The 22,926-nt window shown below is 35.5% G+C and overlaps 2 protein-coding genes across 2 annotated transcripts; one reads left to right on the top strand and one right to left on the bottom strand.

The window, feature by feature from the left end:
• The first annotated feature begins 2,707 nt into the window (after positions 1 to 2,707).
• Positions 2,708 to 3,383, top strand: LOC117637927 (auxin-responsive protein SAUR71-like). Its single transcript, XM_034372980.1, has one exon. The coding sequence runs from the start codon at positions 2,773 to 2,775 to the stop codon at positions 3,223 to 3,225; it is 453 nt and encodes a 150-aa protein (XP_034228871.1). The 5' UTR covers positions 2,708 to 2,772; the 3' UTR covers positions 3,226 to 3,383.
• Positions 3,384 to 16,828: 13,445 nt separating this feature from the next.
• Positions 16,829 to 17,637, bottom strand: LOC117637928 (auxin-responsive protein SAUR50-like). The gene has a single exon (XM_034372981.1). It carries the CDS (start codon positions 17,545 to 17,547, stop codon positions 17,233 to 17,235), a length of 315 nt encoding a protein of 104 aa, XP_034228872.1. The 5' UTR covers positions 17,548 to 17,637; the 3' UTR covers positions 16,829 to 17,232.
• Between the last annotated feature and the right edge of the window lie 5,289 nt (positions 17,638 to 22,926).

Here is a 22,926-nt window from a genome sequence, read left to right as displayed (position 1 = left end):
TTTTGTGTTTGGGAAGAAAATCTTGTCTGAGCAGAGCCTGTTTGTTGATCAGAAAACACTACAAGTTCAGACCAATGTCATGCTCCTTCCTAAGTTGCCAAAACTAAGTAAAATAAATTATTCATTGATGCCCTATTATATTGTTTTGGGTGCATTTCTGAAGGCTTATTTGATGCACATGTATTTTCCCAGAATCAAATCCTATGCACATTTTATCAAGATTAAGAAGAGCATTTGAATTGATTAAATTTTCACTTGAAAATGATTAGCATGCACTTCATTAATCTTCAACTTGTTCTATTGCATTGCACAGACAAATAGAATATAATCCAATCATATCAGTATTGTTATATAAATATGGGGCAACAATATATACAAAACAAACATGAGCAATGCTACTCATAGTGGCTATTGCTTAGATGGACTGTTATAGCATAGCCTATCTTTACTAGTTTTAGGGTAGGGCATAAAAACCGATAGCCCAACGGGTTTTGAACTTCTGCCATTGAGGAGGCACTAGGTAGCCCGCAAACTGGAGGTGTAAGTTTGCCAACCAGTCGAACCGAATCAACTTTTGAAAAAAAAAAAAAAAAAAAAGTAATTTCTTTAAACTAAATCAAATCAGATTGATTCTGTTTTTGTTTGAATATTTTCTTGATTCGGTTAAAATGAAACCATACTAAATAATTGTTTCTTTTTCGGTGTGCTCCCACAGAAAGTTACGCTGTCCTCATAGAAAATTACGGAGCTGCCCTCATTGTCATCCCTCTCTCGTCTGCTCTCACTTTGTCACTCTCTCATCAATGGAAAAATGAACTTGAAAACCTAGTTTCTAGTCCTTGGTCCCATGATAAAGGTATTTGAGATAAAGCTCACAGACCCCTCTCCACGTTCCTTGACTCACGGACCCCTCTCCATGTTCCTTGATTGACTGTAACCAAAAACACATCTGTTTTGCAACATTACTAAACACATTGCATCTGTTGGTTGGAAGACATTATTCCCAAACTTAAAATGTTTTTTAGGGACAGAAACACAAAATGCTCTTTTCTCTTTTTGGTGCTTTACCTCAGAGAATCCAATTGAATATACCTGCTTGTTGGTCACACAACAACCCATGTCATACTCAGGGACGGACCCACAGTGGGGTTAATGGGGTCAAACGACTCTATGGACTCCATGAAAGCAAGATATAAGGTCCCTTTGATTTGGAATGTGACCCCATGAGAATGGCTGAAGGGAGAGGACTTGCAGACAGAGGAAGAAGAAGCTGAACAGGAAATCTGTTTTTTGTTTGAAAGAAGCTGGCCAAAACGGCGTCGTTTTGGCCCAGCTTCTAATTTTTTTTTAAAAACAGGCTGGCCAAAAAGGCGTCGTTTTGGACCAGCCCGGCTTTTTTTATTTATTTTAAACGCACTGGCCAAAATGGCGTCGTTTTAAAACACGCTGGCCAAAACAACGTCGTTTTGGACCAGGCCCGCGTATTTTTTTTTAAAAAACACGCTGGCCAAAACGACGTCGTTTTGGACCAGCAACGAATTTTTTTTAAAAAATTCGCTGGCCAAAACGCCGTCGTTTTGGACCAGGAGTACCGAATTTTTTTTTATAAACACCTGGCCAAAACGACGTCGTTTTGGTCCAAGTGTTTTAAAAAAAAACAGAACAACTTGTATCTGCCTCTGCCCAGCTTCTTTCCTCCCGAATTTTCATCCCCAAAACACCTATTTTCTAAACCCTCAAACCTAAATCCCCAATCTCCACCCCCCACAAACCTTTAACCCTCTTCCCCACCAAGCCTTACACTATGACCCTACGACATAAAATTCCTGGGTCCGTCCCGGGTCATGCTTCAAAGCTTCCAAAAGTCCTTTTATTTCATATTATTATTTTCATGGGCTTTTCGTATATAGCCTCATTTTAACATGACATAATATATAAAAATTCTTTTTGAACCTATTTAGAGAGAAAAACTCAAAATTAGTCACTATCACTTTCTAATTGTTCTTAGTATGTTCAATTTTTTTTTTAAAAGCAATTAGAAAATGACGAGTTACTAGTTTTGGTTTTTTCACTTCATATAGTTTTTATAAGGATTTTTTGTATATTATGTTATGCTAAAATCGATTTATTGTTAAAACTCTATATTTTATTTTATTTTTATTTTTTTGTGGGTAAATACCATAAGGTGTTTGAAGGAAGTACACTCGAAGGGTGGAATTAATCCTCGCTCGGAGTTTGGCTTGCCTAGTCACAAAGTGCTTCTAAAGCATTTTGAACATTGCCATTGAGACACAAGATAATTCGTCAGATGAAAATAACAATTTACCAACCGCACTAAGACTTGTGGTGATACTTTCCTTTCTTATTGCATATTGTACATTACTAGTACTTTTTCTTCTTCATAAGTTAATTTTTCTTTTACGCCGCCAATCAAGCAAAACATTTATTTATTTGGTGAGGAGAGAAGCCAATAAAAGCATTATCTACCTCCAAATAAATGAGGGGCACATCTATCAAGAAACTAAAGATTAGCAAAACTAATCCCATGTTGTCATCTCAACTTTTTTGTCTACCCTGTCACATGGCCTTGACAACAACTTAAACACCCACAATCTCGTAATTATCTCCAACTCCAGGGGCATTTCTCTTCCCCCCAACCCATATAATATCCCTCCCCCCAAACAATTCTCGTACCCCCACCCATTTACACTTTTTTCTCTGAAGACTTATTTTTCTCACAATTTCTCTCTCTTTCCCTCGCTTTCCCGGAAAATGTCACCAGCAATCAGCAAATGCAACAAAATCCGACGCATTGTGAGAATCCGTCAAATGCTACAAAGCTGGCACAAGAAGGCCCGCCTCGCGGCAGCACGTGCACCGTCCGACGTCCCCGCAGGACACGTGGCGGTCTGCGTGGGGAGCAGCTGCAGGCGGTTTATCGTGCGCGCGACGTATCTGAACCACCCCATCTTCCAGAAGCTTCTAGTACAAGCCGAGGAGGAGTACGGCTTCGCCAACCAAGGGCCCTTGACTATCCCGTGCGACGAGTCGTTTTTCGAGGAGGTTCTCCGGGTCGTGGCCCGGTCCGAGTCCAGTAACTCCGGGCGGTTCTTAAGCATCGATGATCTCCAGAGACGCTGCCACGTGGATGTTTTGAGTCAGCTTGAATATTTGGGTGAATCTCGGCCGTTGCTTCACGGGCTTGCTGATAAATCAGTATGTTAGCTGTGGATTTTGAGTGGAGCGGGTCGAGTTGAGACGACTCAGCTGAGTTTCCGAGTTGCATGGACTGCTCACTGCTAGCTAACTAGTGACTACAAATTGTTAACTAATTATTTTTTATTTATTTTTGGGTAAAGATAGAAAATTAGTTTTTTTTTTTTTTTTTTAAATTATAGATGTGGTTAATATTTGTGTAATATTGTAAACTTTGGGATTTGTAGTAATTGTATAATTTCAGGACAGAAATATTCAAACAAAATGTTTGTTGTGACTAATTCCATCATTTGCGACAATATATTTTCATTTAATTACGTTTATTGCAATCCACTCCTTTTTCGGATGCATTATGACGATCTAGTTGTTCTTCAGGTACGCTGTCACAATTTAATTGTTCTTCAGGTACACCATCACGATCTACTTATTCTTCAGATATATTGTCACGATTTACTTGTTCTTCCGATACACCGTCATGATATATCTTATACGTTACTTCAAGAAAATTTAGATAATGTGCGACCACCCACCAACGTAGTGCACAAATGTATGCTCGCATTACTACTTATTTTGTGGCTGACAAAGAAGTGATGAATGCGGCAGAGGGAGCAATTCTTCCGTTTCTCATGTTTTCTCGTTTTCTGAAATAGAATTTGGAAACGGGAAACATCATTTTGTTTTTGTTTTCCAACTTAAAGAGTAATTCTGAAGCGTTTCTGTGTTTCTATTTAATCCACCGAACGCATATTTGCTTATTTTCATTCCTAAAAAAGGCATGTTCTGTGGCAATCCAGGCCATGGCATCGGTGTGACCATCCATCATTGGCCTTTGTTTGTCATGATTATCGCAAGGCTCTAGAATTTAATTTAATTTTCTTAATCTTCTCCCTTACAAAAAAAGGCAGATTTATTACACTAAACTAATAAAAAGGATAGGAAAGGTAGGCAACATGAGGGACCACCTAAAAGATAAGCACTCATTGAAAATTTTGATCCAACTATTTATACCGTTTAGTAGTGTTTTTGAAAGGACTAAGAACAGTTTAAGATAAACACACTTTTTAATTAGTGCTTTATTAGGAATTATTTTCAAGCGGTTTTTGAAAAGCACTTTTTTGTTTTTTAAAGTTAAAAATTCCGACATGCTGCGCAGCCAAGAAAGTGAGTCCGTCCTCTTAAGTCTTGTTTGGGATTGTTTTTTTTTTGTTTTTTGTTTTCACTAAAAATATACTTCACTTTAAAGTTAAGTAATTTAAGGTGTTTGGTAAAAATAAAATATTCTGAATATTTTAAAAGTAGTAGCATTTAGACAGCAACTTTTAAAAGTAGGCTCTGGGTTACTTTGTAAAGCTACTTTCAAAAGAAGCAGATATGAGCCTTTAATGAATTTTTTAATTCCCAAAATATCATCATTAATTTTTAAAAATGACACTACCTTCACCTCCACATCCAACTCCACCGCCACCTCCACTATTACCACTACCACCACCACCACATCCTCCTTTGCTACTAGCACCACCACCTCCACGACCACCACCACCACCTCCACCTTCATCACCACTACCACCATCACCACTACCACATGATTAGCGCATGATACTTTCAACATTATGTTTATTTTAGTCATTATTCACAGTTACAACAGTTTTACATTAACATTTACTAAACGGTTTTGACATTGCTTTTTCTACTAACAACACTTTAAAAATATTGTTTACCAAACATGGAGCTAATTTACTTTACAACTAATTATTTTCAAAGCACATCAAAAGCAACTTTTTTAAAAAAGTGACAACAATCCCAAATTGGCCCTTACACCTAAGTTTGAATCTCCCTCCTCATAAACTAAATTAATTTAAAATAATACATCATTGTATTAATAAACCAAAAATTTTTAAACCTCAATGTAAGAATGTCACCTAGATTGAGAGACCAAAAAAAAAGTTGACCTAAATGTTTGGTTTATTTTTTGTTTTTGTTTGTAGTTTTCTGTATTATGAGTTAGGAGTTACCTAGAAAATGTAGTGACTTTTAGGAGTCAAGATTAGGTAATAGGCTGAAAAGAAAGTGAAAAAAATATGAGGCAGGAAACATGGTAAGCGTAAAAAGGGTCGAGGTAAGGTCCTACCAACATGTGGAAAAAGAGGGGAAAAGTTTGAAATTGGTAGCACTTTGTGTAAGTGCTATTACCAATTATGCTTGGTAAAGTCGTCATGAAAACAACAACAACAACCTTATCTTTTTATCTAGAACCCATCGCATTCCAAGAGGAGTAACTTAAACACATTCTTAGAACTGACAACATGAAATTGTCGACCAATATTTCATTATCATGACCAAGGCGGGCTTAAGAAATTTGGAAAATTATCCAATTGTCCAAGTCGATTGATTGCAAAATATAGTATGACTCTATGAGAACCACGGGTTTGATCAACTTGATCTACTTGGTGTTTATATTGAGGGGCTATTTTGAGGGGTTACAATGACGGAATTCAATCAAATTAGACGGTCTACTAAATGTTAAATTTCAAAGAGATGGGTCATCGGCCACTACTAATAATACCAACCCGTTGAAGAAAAATGTGAACATCCCAACATAATTTCACCACACTAATTAAATAATTGGGTTTTGTTATTTTAGGTTCGACGCGTTCGAGACGCGGTGTCTCTTAATTACAATCTCTTTCTTCAAGGGAACACCCTTTGATTCCATCATAAAAAAACAGAACGTGTGTGTTTGGTTTTGCAACTGCTCCTAAGTCGAACCTCAGGGTGCCTACGTATCTTTTACGGAAATCAAGCCACTCGTAGTTCAAAGAATTGCAATGAATAAATGATTCATTGCGAAGGAAATTTGATTTGAATTGTATTGAGTTAATTTAGTTGAATAAACCAAGAATTTGATTTTGAATTGTGTTTGGAGCAAATTTGGTTAAGAATAAACTAGGGATTTTGTTGGATTTAAGATTTAGGTGATGGCATCTAGATTGAGTTTCTAGATTGCTTACGTACCTTTTTGAATGAATCAAACCAACATAGTTCGGAATTGATTTGGAAATTAATAGGTAAGTGTGGCCCACTAATTAAGAATTTGTGTCTTTGAGACAACTTGGAGATGTTGAAATTTTAATAGGTAGATGACTCATGGAAAAAAATTGGAAATTAACGGGTAAGTGTGGCCCACTAAATGAGAATTTGTATTTGAGAGATTTGAATTTAATCTTATTGAAATTTGCATGGGTAGATGACCCATGAGAAAAATTGGATGGTTTTGTACCATTTTTCTTATTGTCAATGTCAAAGAAAAATAATGAGCAATTTTGATTAACCCACTAATTTTCTAAAATCCACCACCTGAGTCCTAAGATCTGATACCATGTTAATCTCAAAGAGACGGGTCATCGGCCCACTACTAACAATACCGATACTGTTTCCAACTTAACCACTTACAAAGCTTAATAGATATGGCATTTTATCACAAAAATTCTTGGTGTTATTAAAAGTGGAATCATTTATTATAAATTGTATTTTATTTAGTCAATCATTTGATATAGAACTTATATTCTTCAACACTAAAGACCCCTTCATTGTAATCGCTCATTATAGCATCACTGCAATATAGAGGACCTTTAAATGTATACTTTAAGTCATGATGCATTAGTTATGAGTAGGGGTGGGCACTCAAACTGGCGAACCGAAAATTCAAGTCGAATCGCACCGAACCAAATCAGAAAAAAATCGAGTTGACCAAAAAGTTAACAATGAGTCAAAAACCGAACTGGATCGGTTTGGATCCGATTCCATGTCTTCAAAAACCAGACCAGGCCAAACCAAACCTGTTAAATTAAAAAATATATAATTTTAATATATAATTATTTTTAATTTCACAAAAAAAAAAACTAAAATTTATTCAAGTTCACTTTCAAAATCTCTCTTTTCTAACTTTAATATTTCTTTTTAGATGAAATTGAATAATTAGTTAATTTTCAAGTAAAAATAATAATATTTCAGTTGAGATTGAATTAAAAATTAATTTTTATAATCCGGTTCAAAAATCAAATCGGATCAAAACCGGTTCAACTTGAACCAGATAGTTTTTGAATTTTTTTAATTAAAATCGAACCAAACTAAATAGGATGAATAATACTTAATCTATTCTAATTTGAGACAAAAATCGATCCAATTCGAACCTTATCCACCCCTAGTTATAGGACTTAGGACCACCCCAACCTAGTTTGGTCCTATTGCTAGAAGAAAGCTCAAGCAAAAAACTAGTCCGCATCTTTGTGGATCTAATTTCTTGTAATCAGCACACGAATTGGGCCAAAAAGCATACAGCATTTTATTTCTTAATGAATACTTGAAATCATGCAAATTGGGCCTTCCAGTGTCTCACTATGCCTGACATTTTGTGGTTTATTTTCCGAACTGGTTTTTATTTTATTTTATTTTTATTTTTAAAGACTTTTCAAATAGGAGACCCCATAATTTCACAAGTCCTTTCAAGATTTGGAAAAAAGGGAAAAAAAAAATTGAACAAATATTTAGAAGAACCAATACTGCAGATGTTGGCAGAAGTACTGCATAATCTTAAATCTAGTTAAAATTCCAACCGACCAATAATTCATGATGTGGAAAAGAAATGAACATGTGTCATTAGTGGTCAAATTGTTAAAACTTTTTATTCTTTGTAAAAGTGACATTAGCCTTTTGGAAACACATCACATAGATTCTTATTAAGGTCTAAAATATAGATGGTTTTGAAAATATCGGTAGTTTAAAATTACGGAAATTTCAAAAAAAATATCGGGATATTATCGATATCGATAAAAATTGAATAAAAACCACAAAAATTATAATATAAAAAAAGTTGGAAGGAAATGTATTGCATAATGGGTTTAACTGATTTAAGTTGATTATATAGCAAGTTGACAAACACTGCGAGTGTAGAAAATATATAGGAATTAATGAAAGACGATTAAACACACCGTAATTATTTATTTATAATGATTTACTACAACATTTTACATTTTGGCATAGTAAGATACATGAGTGACTTAGTACCACATAGAGATTCTATAAGGTTCAAAATTGAGTTATTTACACTAACACCTCATGAGGTTTTTGGTTTTTTCATAAAACCTCTTGAGGTTTTATAAAGTACAAGAATACCCCTTGATGTTTTAAATTGTTTTCACAAAACTCCTTTTTCATTTACTTTTCATCCAAAAATTGATGATTTTATACAAAAAATCTCCAAATGACAAAGTTTGCCTTTGAGATTGGATTTCATATACTTCTGTTGAGGCCTAAAAAATTCAGGGTTGGGCCTAAATAAATTCTCAGCCCAGTGTGACACCTTATTAAGAAAAGACCAGGTTCAGAGCACGCGAAATTCGTCATGCATGCTTGTATGAGCCATGACCACGTGCCATGCCAAATAAATATGCAATTCGTCAAGCTAAGAATTGAAATGAGCCTATAAATATGCAAGCCCATGCTAATTATCCCGTCAAACATCATATCCCTTTTCAAAGACAATAAAATTCAAGCATGCCAACTGACATGCAATGCCAAGCAGAAAATCCTTATTTTTACACCTAGCCACGCTACAAGCTTAGGTGGGCCCATGCTACGCAAATGCTCGGGGCTTACTGAGTGGGTTGGGGCATGGATGATAACAAGCATTTATGAGGCCCATTGATGAGTCGAGAAATAGAAGTTTTGGGCTGCTTGGGAGCCCAAAAAATCGAGCTCATTTCTTGAGCCCAAATATGTGGGTAAGCATAAGAAGAGATAAAGGGAGCCCATTACTTTGGAAAATTAACCCATCACCTTAATAAAAAATAGTCCATCACTTTGTAAAGTTGGCTCATTCCCTAGTAGACAAACCCATTACCTTAGAAAGGCCTAAATGATTAAGAAAAATATATGAAAGTCTCTAACACATGGCTGGAGACAAAACCACGACAAAAGCCAAGGAATGACTCACATGTGCAGGTTGCTGGGAGGCTCCAACACATGACCAAAGGCAAACCTCAAGACAAACCATTCAAAAGACCAAAGGGTATTAGCCCACGTAGGTTGCTAGGAGAAAAGGCATCCTTCAGACCAACGCTGCTATCTATTTCCTTCCCTTATCAGCTCTTGCCATGAAACATGGGAGGAAAGAATGAGAAGTGATAACCAGATATGGGAGGTTATCATTGGAACGGTTGCGGGAAGACTTTTGAGCTCCCAAAAATCTTGTCTCTGTGTGTTTGGACAGAGGGTGATTTCACAAAATAGGATGAATCAAAGGAAGGGAAGAGAAATGAAAGGGAAGACTTAGCAAAATTGGAGAGAACCCATTAGGGTTTCTTGGGAAGAAGAAGCTTCCAGCGACTGTAAAATGGGGGTATCCTCTACCCATTATACACATCCAAGAGAGCAAGTTTCACCTCTCATCCTTGGAACCCTTCAATTTCAAGCTCTATTCCTCCATCTCTTCCCATCTTCTCCTCTGACACACTATTCCAGATACTGACAAACCTTTCGTCAAGCTGCTGGAAAATTACCCAAAGAACCCATTCTTCCACCTTAATCTCTGTCTCTCTTTCTCCTCATCAAATCCTCACGAAATCCTTTGCTTTAACCTTTGTTTCCCCTAGAAAACCTGACCTTTCTTTCTCTCATGCTAAACTCATGAATGCTTAGTTTTTATGTCATAAGCTTCTCATGCTATCTCGATATTATTGATATTATAGCGATATTTTGGTATGAAGTGTGAGAGAAATTATCGACATCGATATTTTTCAATATTATTGATATTTATACGATATGTGTATGGATACATTCCAAAATATCATTGATCCGAAAAAATGATAATATCCTCGATATTATCAGTATTTTAGACTATGATCATGATCAATAGTTGAACTGTAGAACATTTGAACACTCTTAAAACTACCAGACACATGTTTGCTTTTATTTTTTATATTAGAAAACTGGCATATAAAAAAATTCAACTTACGACTTCCTTCAACAGAATAGATACTAAATATTTCATAAACTAAACGGTCATATCTTTTCTTTTCAAGTTGTCATTTTTCGAGTTTTTCTTTCTATAAGTTAGTTTTAATAGTAAATTTAGGTTTTGCCCATAAAAAAACTTTCACTTTTGGAAAAAGCCAAAGCTTTTCCAAAAAAGACAGAAAAACCTCTCAACTTTCAAACCAAAGACATACAAATGTAAAGGATTCCTTAGGTAATCAAAAAATAAATAAGGGTAATTTTGTCCATTTTGGCTTCTTTTAAAAAAAATTTCTCTCCTTTGATTTTTTCCAAAGTCTCCCTAGTTTAATTTAGAGTAGTTTAGACTATCTCTTGTATTTGAAAAAATTATCAATTTTCATTATATTACAGATGTGTTAAATTGTGACTTGTTACGGAATGATAAAATTTACACGCGTGAGAGAGTTGGCAAAAACTAAAACAGGAGTTGAAGAACTAAAATGAACTGGAGAATAAATTCAAAGACTATTCTTGCATTGCATGATCGATGCATGGTAACATACCCACACACTGTCAAAGGACTATCATGCACGTGGTGAGGAGGTTACGTTCCACTTGTTTTAACATGTGCGGGCCACGTGTGGGGCCTCAGTAACGTGCTACTCATACCCCCAGGGACCCACAGGGGATATCCTATCATTACCCACCAGCCAGGACCACAACTACATTGACAACAGCAACAGCTTCACATTTACCGTTTGAGAAAGCGTTGGAGCAAACGCAGGTGACATTATCATTGCCCGTGGAGTAAAGGGAGGATGGCGAGCACCACCAAGTACAGGGGGCTTCGTACTTTTGGTGTTATAAACCAGTTTTGTCCCTTCTCTTCTCTCTCTCTCTCTGTGGCCTCAAAGCCTTTGGTAGTCTGAGAAAGTGGTTGGGACAATTATGGCAAAAGAAGAAAAGAATATTGTTATTTTTTCGAAAATGACATAATTGACATTGCCATGCCAACTTGGTAAAAGGGGGACCAAGATATACCCCAAGCAAACATTTGCATGGTGTTCTCCTGTCACTCATCCTAGTATAACTATGGCCTAAACTTATTTAACTTCGAAGTTATGATGAGTTGTAAAAAATGAGAGTTGGTATGAATCGAACGAAACGCTAAAATCTGTTAATGAGTTGAGTTGGGATCCCATCTCTCTTGAAACTAAGAGATGAGAGATGAGAGTAGAGGCTAAAAGCTATGGAAAGTGTGGAATCATTGTCGATTAAAATGAGGAATACCCAACGACATTTTGTTTTCAACTATTTCTTTCAGGTCTGACTATAATGTACTGATGATCGCTATAATCTTCCTCAATCTTTCTTTGTCTATTTTTCTCAACTCTCTCTCCCATTTGACTCTTTTTCTTCAGTGTTCAAGAATTTATGTGTTAAAAATGAAAACCCTATTTCCTAATCAATGGAAGAGACTCAAAATCATATAGTCAGATAGAACTCATATTGAGAGTATGCACCACAAATTCAATCTCAACTTAGTTTTCAGTTAAAAAAGTTTGCCCGACTCAATCATAAATTGGGTAAATTGCGAGAATGGTCCTCAAACTTGTATGCGATTTACATTTTGGTCCTTAAATTAAATTATTAGTCCAAATAGTACATAAACTTTATTTTAATCGCTCATTTGATCCAACCGTTATATTTTCTGTTAAATGTAACCAAATTTTAGGGGTAAATACGACTTTTCATAATTAACAAATAAAATAATGTTAAAATAAATACAAAATTAGAAAATAATTGAAGAAAAAGAGAGGAAAAAATCATGAGACCCAAACCCCCTCCCTTCGATTTTTTCTCCCCTATTCCAATTACTGAGTTTTTATTTTATTTTTTATTATTTTTTATTTTAACATACGAAATGACCAATTTACCCTCATATTTAATAGCAATATTGACAGAATGTAACGGTTGGATCAAATGGGCGATTAACATAGAGTTTATGTACCATTTGGACTAATAATTTAATTTAGGAACCAAAATGTAAATCGCATACAAGTTTGAGGACCATTTTCGCAATTCACCCATCATAAATTCAATATTGCTTAAACTTTCTCATTATATTAATTCAATGGTACTTATAGGCCAGGTTTGGTATAGAGGATTAGACTGAACTAGCTAAATGCCTAGATTTTACGGGCAATCAAGGAATATGGGATGTTGTCTTTTAGGAAGGAGATAAGTTTTAGACATCAACCTCACATGAATTGTCCACCTTAACCCTTCAATTAGAACACAACATCCATATTAATTCCTCATTGATTACACATGAAATCTAGTCATTTAGCCAGTCTAATCTCCCGTATCAAACGTGGCCATATAACTCTAGTGAAAGAACGCTTAACTCCATACATCAACTCGGCAACAAAATTTTCCTCTCACCTCCCCTCTCAAATTTCGGTTGCTTCTTGGCAATTTAGCAAGGAGTACATCAAATTTAATTTTGAGTATGTCTAGTCGACGTTCTATCTGCTATAGTGCAATCCAATAATTAACCAAAGACATTGCCAACTCATAATATGCCTTTGAGGTCTTCATATCCATGACATATAGTACACTCTAAAAGTAATAGCATGTACTAATTAATATGTACCTATAATATATATGCCATCCAAAAGTCATTTTCCCAGTTCACCATGTTCTCTGACGCCCTACCATGGACAAGACATAATTTCTTTTTAGATACATATAGGTTAGGAAAGAAGATTAGGGTTTGTAATTTGTATGTGAGATGATTGCGGGGAAGAGAGCAGCTGAGAAAGATTGAAAATGAAGTGAGCAAAGGATACTTTGTACTCTCCGACAATACCAACTTAGATTATTTTCCAAATATATTTTGGAGCTCAACATGCCTTCCCCACCTCACCCTACCAAATGTCCTCATTGTCTAGCTAGTTCATCCCACATTCGAAGAATATGCGTGAAGAACCAGTTGTATACATTACCCACAAAAAAAAAAAGAAAAAAAAAAGAAAAAGGAATTTAAATTAAGTTATAATTAGAAGATAACTTTAGAAAGGGGAAGAGGGGAGGGGGGGAGAGGAATGAAACGCACAGCTGTGGAGATGATGGATCATACCTTAATAATCACCAACAACCTATGTCCATGTTTAAGGTTTAAATTAATTTAGAATTTGAATTTCGACATTAAGTAGAATGTAAGGGGAGATAATCGAATGTAAGATTTGTAGTAAAATCTCGAGTGCATTGATGAATACTCTTTAAATTTCTTAATTCAGCATACATATTTATGGAGTATGAACTTATGAACACTATTTCTCAATAGCCACAGTGAGGCCATGGTGAGTACTCTAAGTATTGTGATCAACGAAAACAAGGAATTCGAACTTGTAACATTTTTCTGAAATTTAGGATAATTGAGTACCGTTAGGAGAATTGAGTACCATTAGATCAAGTTTTGTTGGCTCAAGTATTATCCTTTATAGGAGATTTAGATTAGCAGGTCTATGTCTTGCTCTACAAAGGACAAAATCTTGTGATGTGATTTTAATTGATCATGTATGTCTTGTTTCAGATTATACGAACCTTTTTGAACCGATCAGAAGCCTCCTTCCAAGAAATTTCGAGGACTATAGCTACATAGGAGACTGCTGGGACAAGACTGCAGAATCGACATGTATCTAACTGTAAACTGACCCACTCGATAACTTCTGTCTACTACTCTCTTCATTTTCCTAGTTTTTTTAATTTTATTTTTGGGCACAAATATAATATATTGTAACTGGATGTCGTTTACTGGGCATTAGTGAAACTTGTCTACTTTTGAAAACTTTCCTAGTCTTTATTAGGGTTGGTATTTTTTTTGAGTTTAAGTTGGATTACCCATGTAATTTACTTAGATGTTCTAAGTTTTTATCGTTCCCAATGGAAAGAGGGGGGACGTGACGAACAAGAAGAGGAACATAATTAGAGTAGATATTTTTTTCTTTTTTCTGAGGAGGAAATTTTGATCGGGGATTTGGGGCAACGAATGGAAGATATTCTTTTGCAGTTGAAGAAGCAGTTTATGGTAGAGGGTGTGCGTGTCAGAAGAGAGACTTTTTGTTGTGTGGCTGCGAGAGAAACGAACAAAAGTGCATTAATAAGAAGGAGAGGACCAGCTATCCATAGGCAGCCTTATTTGCTTGATGAGTTGGCCATTTCTTACCAAATTGTCAGTTTCGCGTGTGGTGTGTGTGTGTGTGTTTGGAGAGAGAGAGAGAGAGAGAGAGAGAGAGAGAGAGAGAGATGCCCGCAAATGAAAATCTGAGTAGGTTGTCTTTTGTCCTTTCGGTGTCTCAAACCAGAAAGTGTATTAGCTTAAGGACTTGTTCAGCAAAAGCATGGAAAATGTAAGGCTATAGAGTAATCACTACAAGAATAATTCAAATAGACAATACTCAATAGATGATGAATGTACTAAATACTGTTATTTTATTTTGTTAGATGACAATTTGTTATAAAATTGTCGTCTAATAAGGTGTACAATATTTGAAAAACGACAGTTTTTAACAAACCGTCGTATGATACATTTTTTTATTCTAATGAATATTTCTAAAACGGTATCACTTTAAAATTTCAAGAGGTGTTAAGTTGAGAAAATGTGCTACCATAATAAAGCTAGATGCCATTACAAAAACACAAGAAGAGTTCATTGATTTTCTTATGATCATAGCATCATATTCAGTTTGTCATTTGCCATCACAAATTAAATCCATCTATGTTCTGTTCATTCTTGTATTTTCCGTAAATATGTACTTTTAACGGTTCAAGTGCATTTACAATAAAGTACTTCTATTAGTACCAAATTTATTCACCAAATTACGTGTCAGTACATTTTCGATTGATTCAATTTGAGTCAATTTAAACTATTATTTACAAGTGATGAATAAGATTTTACTTAATGAATGGTTTAGATTGAAAGTTCAGTTTTATTTATTTAAGAAAAAATAATTTAAAAGTTCCAATAACAGATAATATATGATATAAATCGAGCAGTCATTGACCTGTAGTATTCGAGGACAAGGAGAGCTGAAGGAGTACGGGCTACCAGTATATACATTAATCCAAAAGCTATATAATATATATGTCATAAATAAAGGATAAGATAAAACTGAAATTTCATTTTCAATTTATATATGTATACATGCTACGTATCTTTAGCAATCAAAATGATAATGCAGGCTCCAAAGTTGCATCTGGGTCGTTGTATTGTTGAACATATAATTTGGATCATCATCTCTATGAAATTCACTTACAGATATATGTGTCAGCCGCGTTTTTTAAACTCTAAGTTAAGGTTAGATACATGACAATGGAAGGAATCGAACTCTTAATCCTAATGTAATTCTTTCTCATCTATTCTCACCACTTGAGCTAACCGCAGACTTGACTCGAAGATATCTTTAACTGTTCATGAATTGAGTTTTAAGAATCGTAAACTCAGATATTTGGGAAACTTACCCCTTTCAGTTCTTATTTGAATAATATTATTTGTATCATATTTATTTAACAAATTTCTCGTGAACGAGTTATGTAGAATCTATTATAATGTAGAGTAAAATTATGTATTTGTAAGAGATGGTCTAGTCTGAAATTAGAATGACATTTTTCATTAGGTAATTGATGGAATTACAGCTATATCACATATATATATATATATATACTCTTTTGATGTAAAAGTTAAGTTAAAATCATGCTGGTCATCATTATTAATTAATGTTATAGATGCTGTAATAATATTCCACCATCTCAAATAAGTATTGCCTTCAGGAAGGCCACTCAGGTAACAAAATTTTGTGCTTCTAGGTGTCTTCCATTCCCAATCCATTTTTGTTGGCTGCCAAAATAGCACTTCCCCACTTACCTTTCTATTGTTACAAACTTAAAAGAGAAAGTTAATTACAGCAATGCACCTGAAAAAGGAAAAAACAAAGGCACTTTTGGCATCTCAAAGTCAAATTTTATTGTAATATATCATTTACGACTAACTTCATCCATTTTTATGTTCATGAGGAAGTTTCATATATTTTGTACGTGATTTTTTAAAATAGTGCATTAATTGATATTTCGGACATCAAATCATCCTTCAAAAAGAGTCATATAAGTGAATTATGCGTATTTTTTTTCACAAAAAAATAGAATTTTTACTTGAAATGACAAACTGATGCATGTGTTTATTTTTATTTTTATTTTTACAGATGGCAAATTCCAACAAGTGCTAGAGTTCATGTGATATTTGACTAATTTTTCCAGTTCGTAATTATTTTGAGTACCAACATTTCTTATCAGCAAGCAGTACATTCAATAATGAAGAAACCCTGATCGATAATCCGTACCTATGCCAATGTACCCCACATTCTCTGACAAGCTACTTTTTTTCACATGCTTTTGGTTACACTTTTTTTTTATAGCTAACAGATGCTCCTGATTGTGATTTGACTCCCAGATTTTATTTCACGTAGCCCAAGCTACTAGTACTAGCTGCTGCTTCAAGCCATGCACAGATCTCAATTTCATGTTCTTAAATTTGTATGAGAGAGAGAGAGATTTGGTATAAGGCAAACAAGCAATTAAATCTCTCATTAATTCCTTAAAAAACAGTACTAATATTACTGTCACAGGGTACACGAAACAAGCCACCTCTGTGAGCAAAATGGATCTCAAACATTAATTTATACAAAATGTAACCCAACCCATCTTATGTTCATGGGTTTCAAGTTAGAGTCAAGAATCAAACATCTCAAAAGGGTTCAATTCAAAGAAAGAAACACTCCCAAATTTCCAACCCCAAAAAGAATTTTAAAAAAACCCAACAAATTGAAGTCAAGATTGATGGATAAGATAAATGAAGAAAAAAAGATGTTAAAAAAAGAGAAGCTCTCTGTGGTGCTTCATCTTGGGCCATCTTTTTCTCCATGAAAATCCTACAAATCTCTTGACTTTCAAAAACTTGAAATCTCATCTGAGCATTGAAGTTAGGGAGCGAAAAACAACTTCTTCACAAGGGATTGTGAGGCCCATGTCGTGATCGAAACCAAATTCCTCTTCGGCTTGGCGGAGGAGGCACTGGAACTGAGGATGTGTCAAGAAGGAGATGGGAACAATGTACCTTGTTCTGTTCTCTCCAACATAAACTGGGAAATGACCTTTTGGGACATCTAGGGGAAGGCCATCTTCATCATATCCATGTTTCTTCCCCAAGCTTGAGCACCTTTTCAGGATTTGCTTGAGCACTGCGGTTTGAGCCAGTTTGTTTGATTTTCTGATGCCCATCTTTTCTCTTTCTTTTCTTTTTCTTCTGTTTTTGTTGGGGTTGGTTTTGGGGTGAAGGAAAGATAAGAGAGAGTGGAGTGAGAGATAGAGAGGTGTAGGTGGTGAAGTGAGTGAAGGGTAAGAGGGGTATTTATGAAGAGGGTTTAGGGAGAGAGAGAGAGAGACTGGGGAGGGTCATGTGGTGTGTAGGGAGGAAAGGACATACCACGGGTGTTGTGGGGTATGTGTAAGGACATTGGTGGGAGCCAAGCCCATTGGGTTTACTCTTGTATGTTGGCCCTCCAAATGACAACATGGACCCTCCCTTCCTCTCTCTCTCTCTCTCTCTCTCTCTCTCTCTCTCTCTCTCTCTTCATGAAATTATTTGCATTTTTTTTGGATAAAGGGATATCTAAATTTGAAAGTTTAGTTGAAAAGCTCTAATGACTTCTGGATTGACCTTTGACCAAATCATTTATTCATTAATGACTTTCCACAAGGAGGTATTATTGTTATATGTAATGACTTTGGACAAAAAATAAGAAAAACATTGGTAACAGAACAATTTTCATGATTTACATAAGTTCTCATCAAATACAAAATTTTAAAGTAAATCTCAAATATATGTAATCACGAATATGTGATATGTATTAATTAAAGAGATATTTAGTGATATACCCATTTCTAGCACTAATATTATAAATAAACCCTACACAATTGAATTCCTATAAACAAACCCAAAAAAAACCAAAAAAATGATAGCTAGCCTTATTGAATTTAATATTGATTATTAAATTACTTTGATGCCCTATTGAGTGCTTTGGGTATTTTTATGAGATTTTGGGGTTGGGCTTGTTTTAAGAAATTGATGGCAGTTTTGTAATTTATAATAAGTTAAAAGCTTTTTTGTTATGTTGTAAATGGACTTTGGGTGTGTTTCTAAAGTCCATTTTATATAGGGTATTTTTATAATTTGGGCCCTCATATTGGGTATAATAGTGAATCTCCCTTAATTAAATCCATGAACGTCCAAACCTAACATTTACGATTCACCCCATATGAGTTACTGAAAGTTGAATATCCTAGAAACTTTGCAATTTGCAATTCCAAAAAATAATTTGATTCGCATTAGAGTTTGATAGAAACTTAAGATTATTTGCCTTAATTAAGTAGTATTTAGTCCTAATTCCACCTCTTTCTCTCTACCTCAAATCACGGACCGATAATAAGTACTATTCAGTACAGTCTTGTGGATGTTTGGCTTTTTCTTATTGTTGGGCAACCTGGTCTGGTGATTCCGTGTACTGCAGGACAGATAAAACGACAGTCTCTCTCTCTCTCTCTCTCTCTCTCTCTCTCGCGCACATAGCAAGCTAAAATTGTTGCAGAAACCCATGTGTATGTTACTGCTACCTCTGCAGCTTTCCAGCACACTTTTTTATCTTCAGATTATGCCCACACCCTGAGGGAGACACCAAAAGATTAAACAAAAGCATGCCTCAAACACTTTTCTTACTTTCATGATTCCTATATTTAACTTTAAAACTCAACCTAAATCAAGTGTTGGTGGAGGTGAACAATTTTTGATACGAATATGGAAAGACATGACACGAATACGACCTGTTAACACAAATTCCCGTTGGTAACTAAGTAGATATACGTTCGCAAATCACATGAATTAAGTAAAATTATGTACACTTAATTTTATCAGACTTTTAGTCTGATAAATTCTTTTTTTGTTTGTTTGAAAGGTATATAATCTTCTTGCGCATGATGATTAATGTTGGAAACACACCATGCAAAAGCCACGGACCTAAAAAAGTTCGTACGTAAAATCCATAATTGCAATATGTGTAGTACTTTAATAGTGAACTCACTCAGCCGTTGGTTTAAGATAGGAAAACAGAAAAGCGTATTTAGTCTGCAAAGGAACATGGCAAATTCAGATGTCTCTCTCTCACAACTCACAAATCACAAATCAACCTCTTCTGTACTAAAGAGGGTGAAGGCAGTGAAAACAGATTCTAATTGAACAGAAAGCGTCCTCTATGACTACATCTCCAACGGTGCAGCGATCATCAAGGGGCTGGTGGTGGGCCAGTCCACCGTCTTCCATGGGGTAGCCCTATACAGAAGCTCTCTCTTGATGAGGGGACCGACATGTACGTTCAACAAGAATTGCTCGTTAATGACCCTTGTTTACGGATAGGTCATTGATTTTTAAGTGTACGGAAATTTTGTAAGGGAGATACACTTGCGCTGGTTACATAAAGAGAGATATAGAGGTATATCACTGTCGCATTAAGGGTGCATGTAAGTCTTAACCCAGTTGGGGACCATCCGAGACCATGACAATTCCTAAGTATGCCTGAGTGATGAGAAGTGACATGAAATTATACTAGGAGAGGAAGGCCAAAATTGATATTGATAAGTATAAACTAACATTTACAAGCGATAGTCTAAATTATTGTAAATTAATTTAATAATTAATGGAGAATGAGATTCAAACTTAAGTGCAAAGAGCGGACTCACAGCCCTAATCAAAATGAAAAACAATGCTCAACCTTGGCTCACTTTCGAACTCAACTCGACTAATACGACTCACCGAAGGGACGATTCAATGGCTGTGGACCTATAATGCTCACACTGAAAGTGCAGTGTCTTAATAACATGGAGCTTTGTGGTCCTGATGAAACCACTACCACTAGAAAAAAGAAGATTTACAAGAAGACATAAATCTATTACAAACTAGGGGTGGGCACGGTTCGGTTTGGACCGGTTTTTGCCTCAAATTAGAATCGATCCGTTACTATTCATGTGGTTTGGTTCGGTTCGGTTTTAATTAAAAAAATTCAAAAACTGTTCGGTTCGGTTTTGAACCGGATTATAAAAATTATTTTTTAAAATTTTTTTGTAATACAATTCTCAACTGAAATATTATTTTTTTACTTGAAAATTAACAAATTATTCAATTTCATATAAAAAATAAATATTAAAGTGAGAAAAGAGAGATATTTTGACATTGAACTTGGATAAATATTAAGTTTTTTTTAGTGAAATTAAAAATATAGCATTAAATATAAATATATATTGAAATTATATATTTTTTTAGTTTCACCGGTTCGGTTCGGCCCGGTTCGGTTTTTGAAGACATGGAACCGGATCCGAATCCGGTCCAAACCGGTCCGGTTCGGTTTTTGACCGGTTTTTGACTTTTTGGTCAACTCGATTTTTTTCCGGTTTGATTCGGTGTGGTTCGGCTCGGATTTCCGATTTGCCGGTTTGAGTGCCCACCCCTATTACAAACGTACACCACTAGTATATTCCAAGTCTGCCTACCTCCATTTCAGCAAAGTCACCCCTCCACGTTCTAAGACTCATAAAGTGGTTCGCAAAGCTAAGATTTTGTGCCTGATACGGCCTTGTCCTACATTTCTGTCTTTTCTTTTTGTGTTCTTCTTATCAACCTCTAATACTAGTACATATATATCCTTACTTCCTTACCATCATTAACACAATCACAAATCAATAAAAAATTGGTTTTAAAGGGCACTGAAAAGATTAGGGTCCGTCTGGTATCCTACTAAAAAAAATAAACTAAAAAATTATGATTTTTTTTAAGAATATGAAACTTATTTAGTATTGGACTTCAAAACTATTTTTAAAATCTACAAACTTATTCCAATTAATTATTATTTTATGAGTTTTTAGGTCTAATGGTCCTTGAACTTTGACCCGATTCGCATTTTGGTCCCTCAATTTCCAAAATCGTTCTCGTGGTCCTTCAACTTCACTTTCGATAAATGCAAGGGCAAAATGGTATTTTTGTAATATTTTTAATTTCCAATATATAAATATTCATTTCACCCAAAAAACAAAAATAAAAACAAAAAAACCTTTTCGGGGGATGTGCAATTTTGAAAGACTAAAAGCTTTAAACAAAAATTAACAACCAAATAACCTTATAATTTAAACAATACCAATGCCATTCATATGCCAAAAACGAAGTTGGCGCAATTGTTGATGAAGAAGAAAAAAAAAACTGTACTATGTTTCATCTTCTTTTTATTTTTATTATTTTTATTATTTATTTTTTTCTCAGTTAACTATGAATTACATTCAAACTTATTTGGAAGCTTGATCGATACAATATTTTCTTTCTTGGCACAAGACTTAATTGATGAATCAGTGTTCATAAAAGACTTGGAGTTCTCTCTAAATAAAAAAAATAAAAAAGAAGAAGAAAATAAACAGATTGGTGTCAGGCCTTTTGTCGAATAGATGGAGTGCACAACTAATCTAAACGGAGGGGCAACTTTCAAGCACTTGAAAAGCTTTCTCCGGTGAGGGGAGGTGCAGACCTTTGTAAGTCCACCAGTGCTCGTCACAGTAGCCACAACCTCTCCAACCCAACCCCACCTAAACACACACAACCCACAACCACCACCAAGCTTTCCTCACCTTCACCATCCCACCCAGTCCCAAACCCTCTTTTCCTGGGATGAAATATTCAAATTGATTTTTTCAATTTCTTTTGATCAACAAAATCAAGGATTTGAAATAGAGCAAGGGACATAAGCCATCGCAGTGAAGGTGGGTATGGTTTGGGTGGGGGTGAAGGTTGTGGGAGAGCCATCAGTTGTTGCCTGGGTGATGAGTTAATTGGCTCGGTGTCGGGTGAAGGATGTCCATGACTTTGTTGGATTGGAGGAAGGGAAATATATTATTCCTCGATTGGTGGTGGGTTTTAATGGGCTTGGCTTGGGGAGGAAGGAAGATATGTGGATGGGGAGAGTTATGTTGCAATGGTGGGGGAGTGGGTGTGGGGTTTTGGTGCACCAGGAATTGCCCATGTACCCCAAGGGTGAAGCAATTTTCGATTTTGACCATCAACAGTACACCATGTGCCATGCACATACTCAAATTTAAATAAAAAAAGTTAACGAAACTAAAGTTGAAGGACACGAGAACGATTTTGAAAATTGAGGGACCAAAATGCGAATCGAGTTAAAATTCAAAGACCATTAGACCTAAACCCTTATTTTAATTAACAAAAAAGGAAAAACAGAGAGCTTATATCTCCTTCTCTCTCACTCTCTCTCTCTCTCTCTCTCTCTCTCTCTCTCTCTCTCATCACGGACCAATGAAATTAGGGTTATTTTCTCTACCACAAGATTGAGCTTCTTGACGGTGATAATGTTTCGGGGAGACCAGTTGGTATGAAACTAGTAGGTGTTGACGACGAGATCTGGGAGCAGGTTCGGGTTGGGTCAAGCTTCGAGGAGACCAGAGAGAGAGAGAGAGAGATATATATATATATATATAGAAGAGAGAGACGAGAGAGAAGAGAGGAAGAGAGAGAGAGACGAGAGAGGGAGGAGAGAGAGAGAGAGAGAGAGA

Source organism: Prunus dulcis, chromosome 8, assembly GCF_902201215.1.
Source record: "Prunus dulcis chromosome 8, ALMONDv2, whole genome shotgun sequence".
Lineage (NCBI taxonomy): Eukaryota > Viridiplantae > Streptophyta > Magnoliopsida > Rosales > Rosaceae > Prunus > Prunus dulcis.
This window is presented reverse-complemented; position numbering and strand designations above follow the sequence as displayed.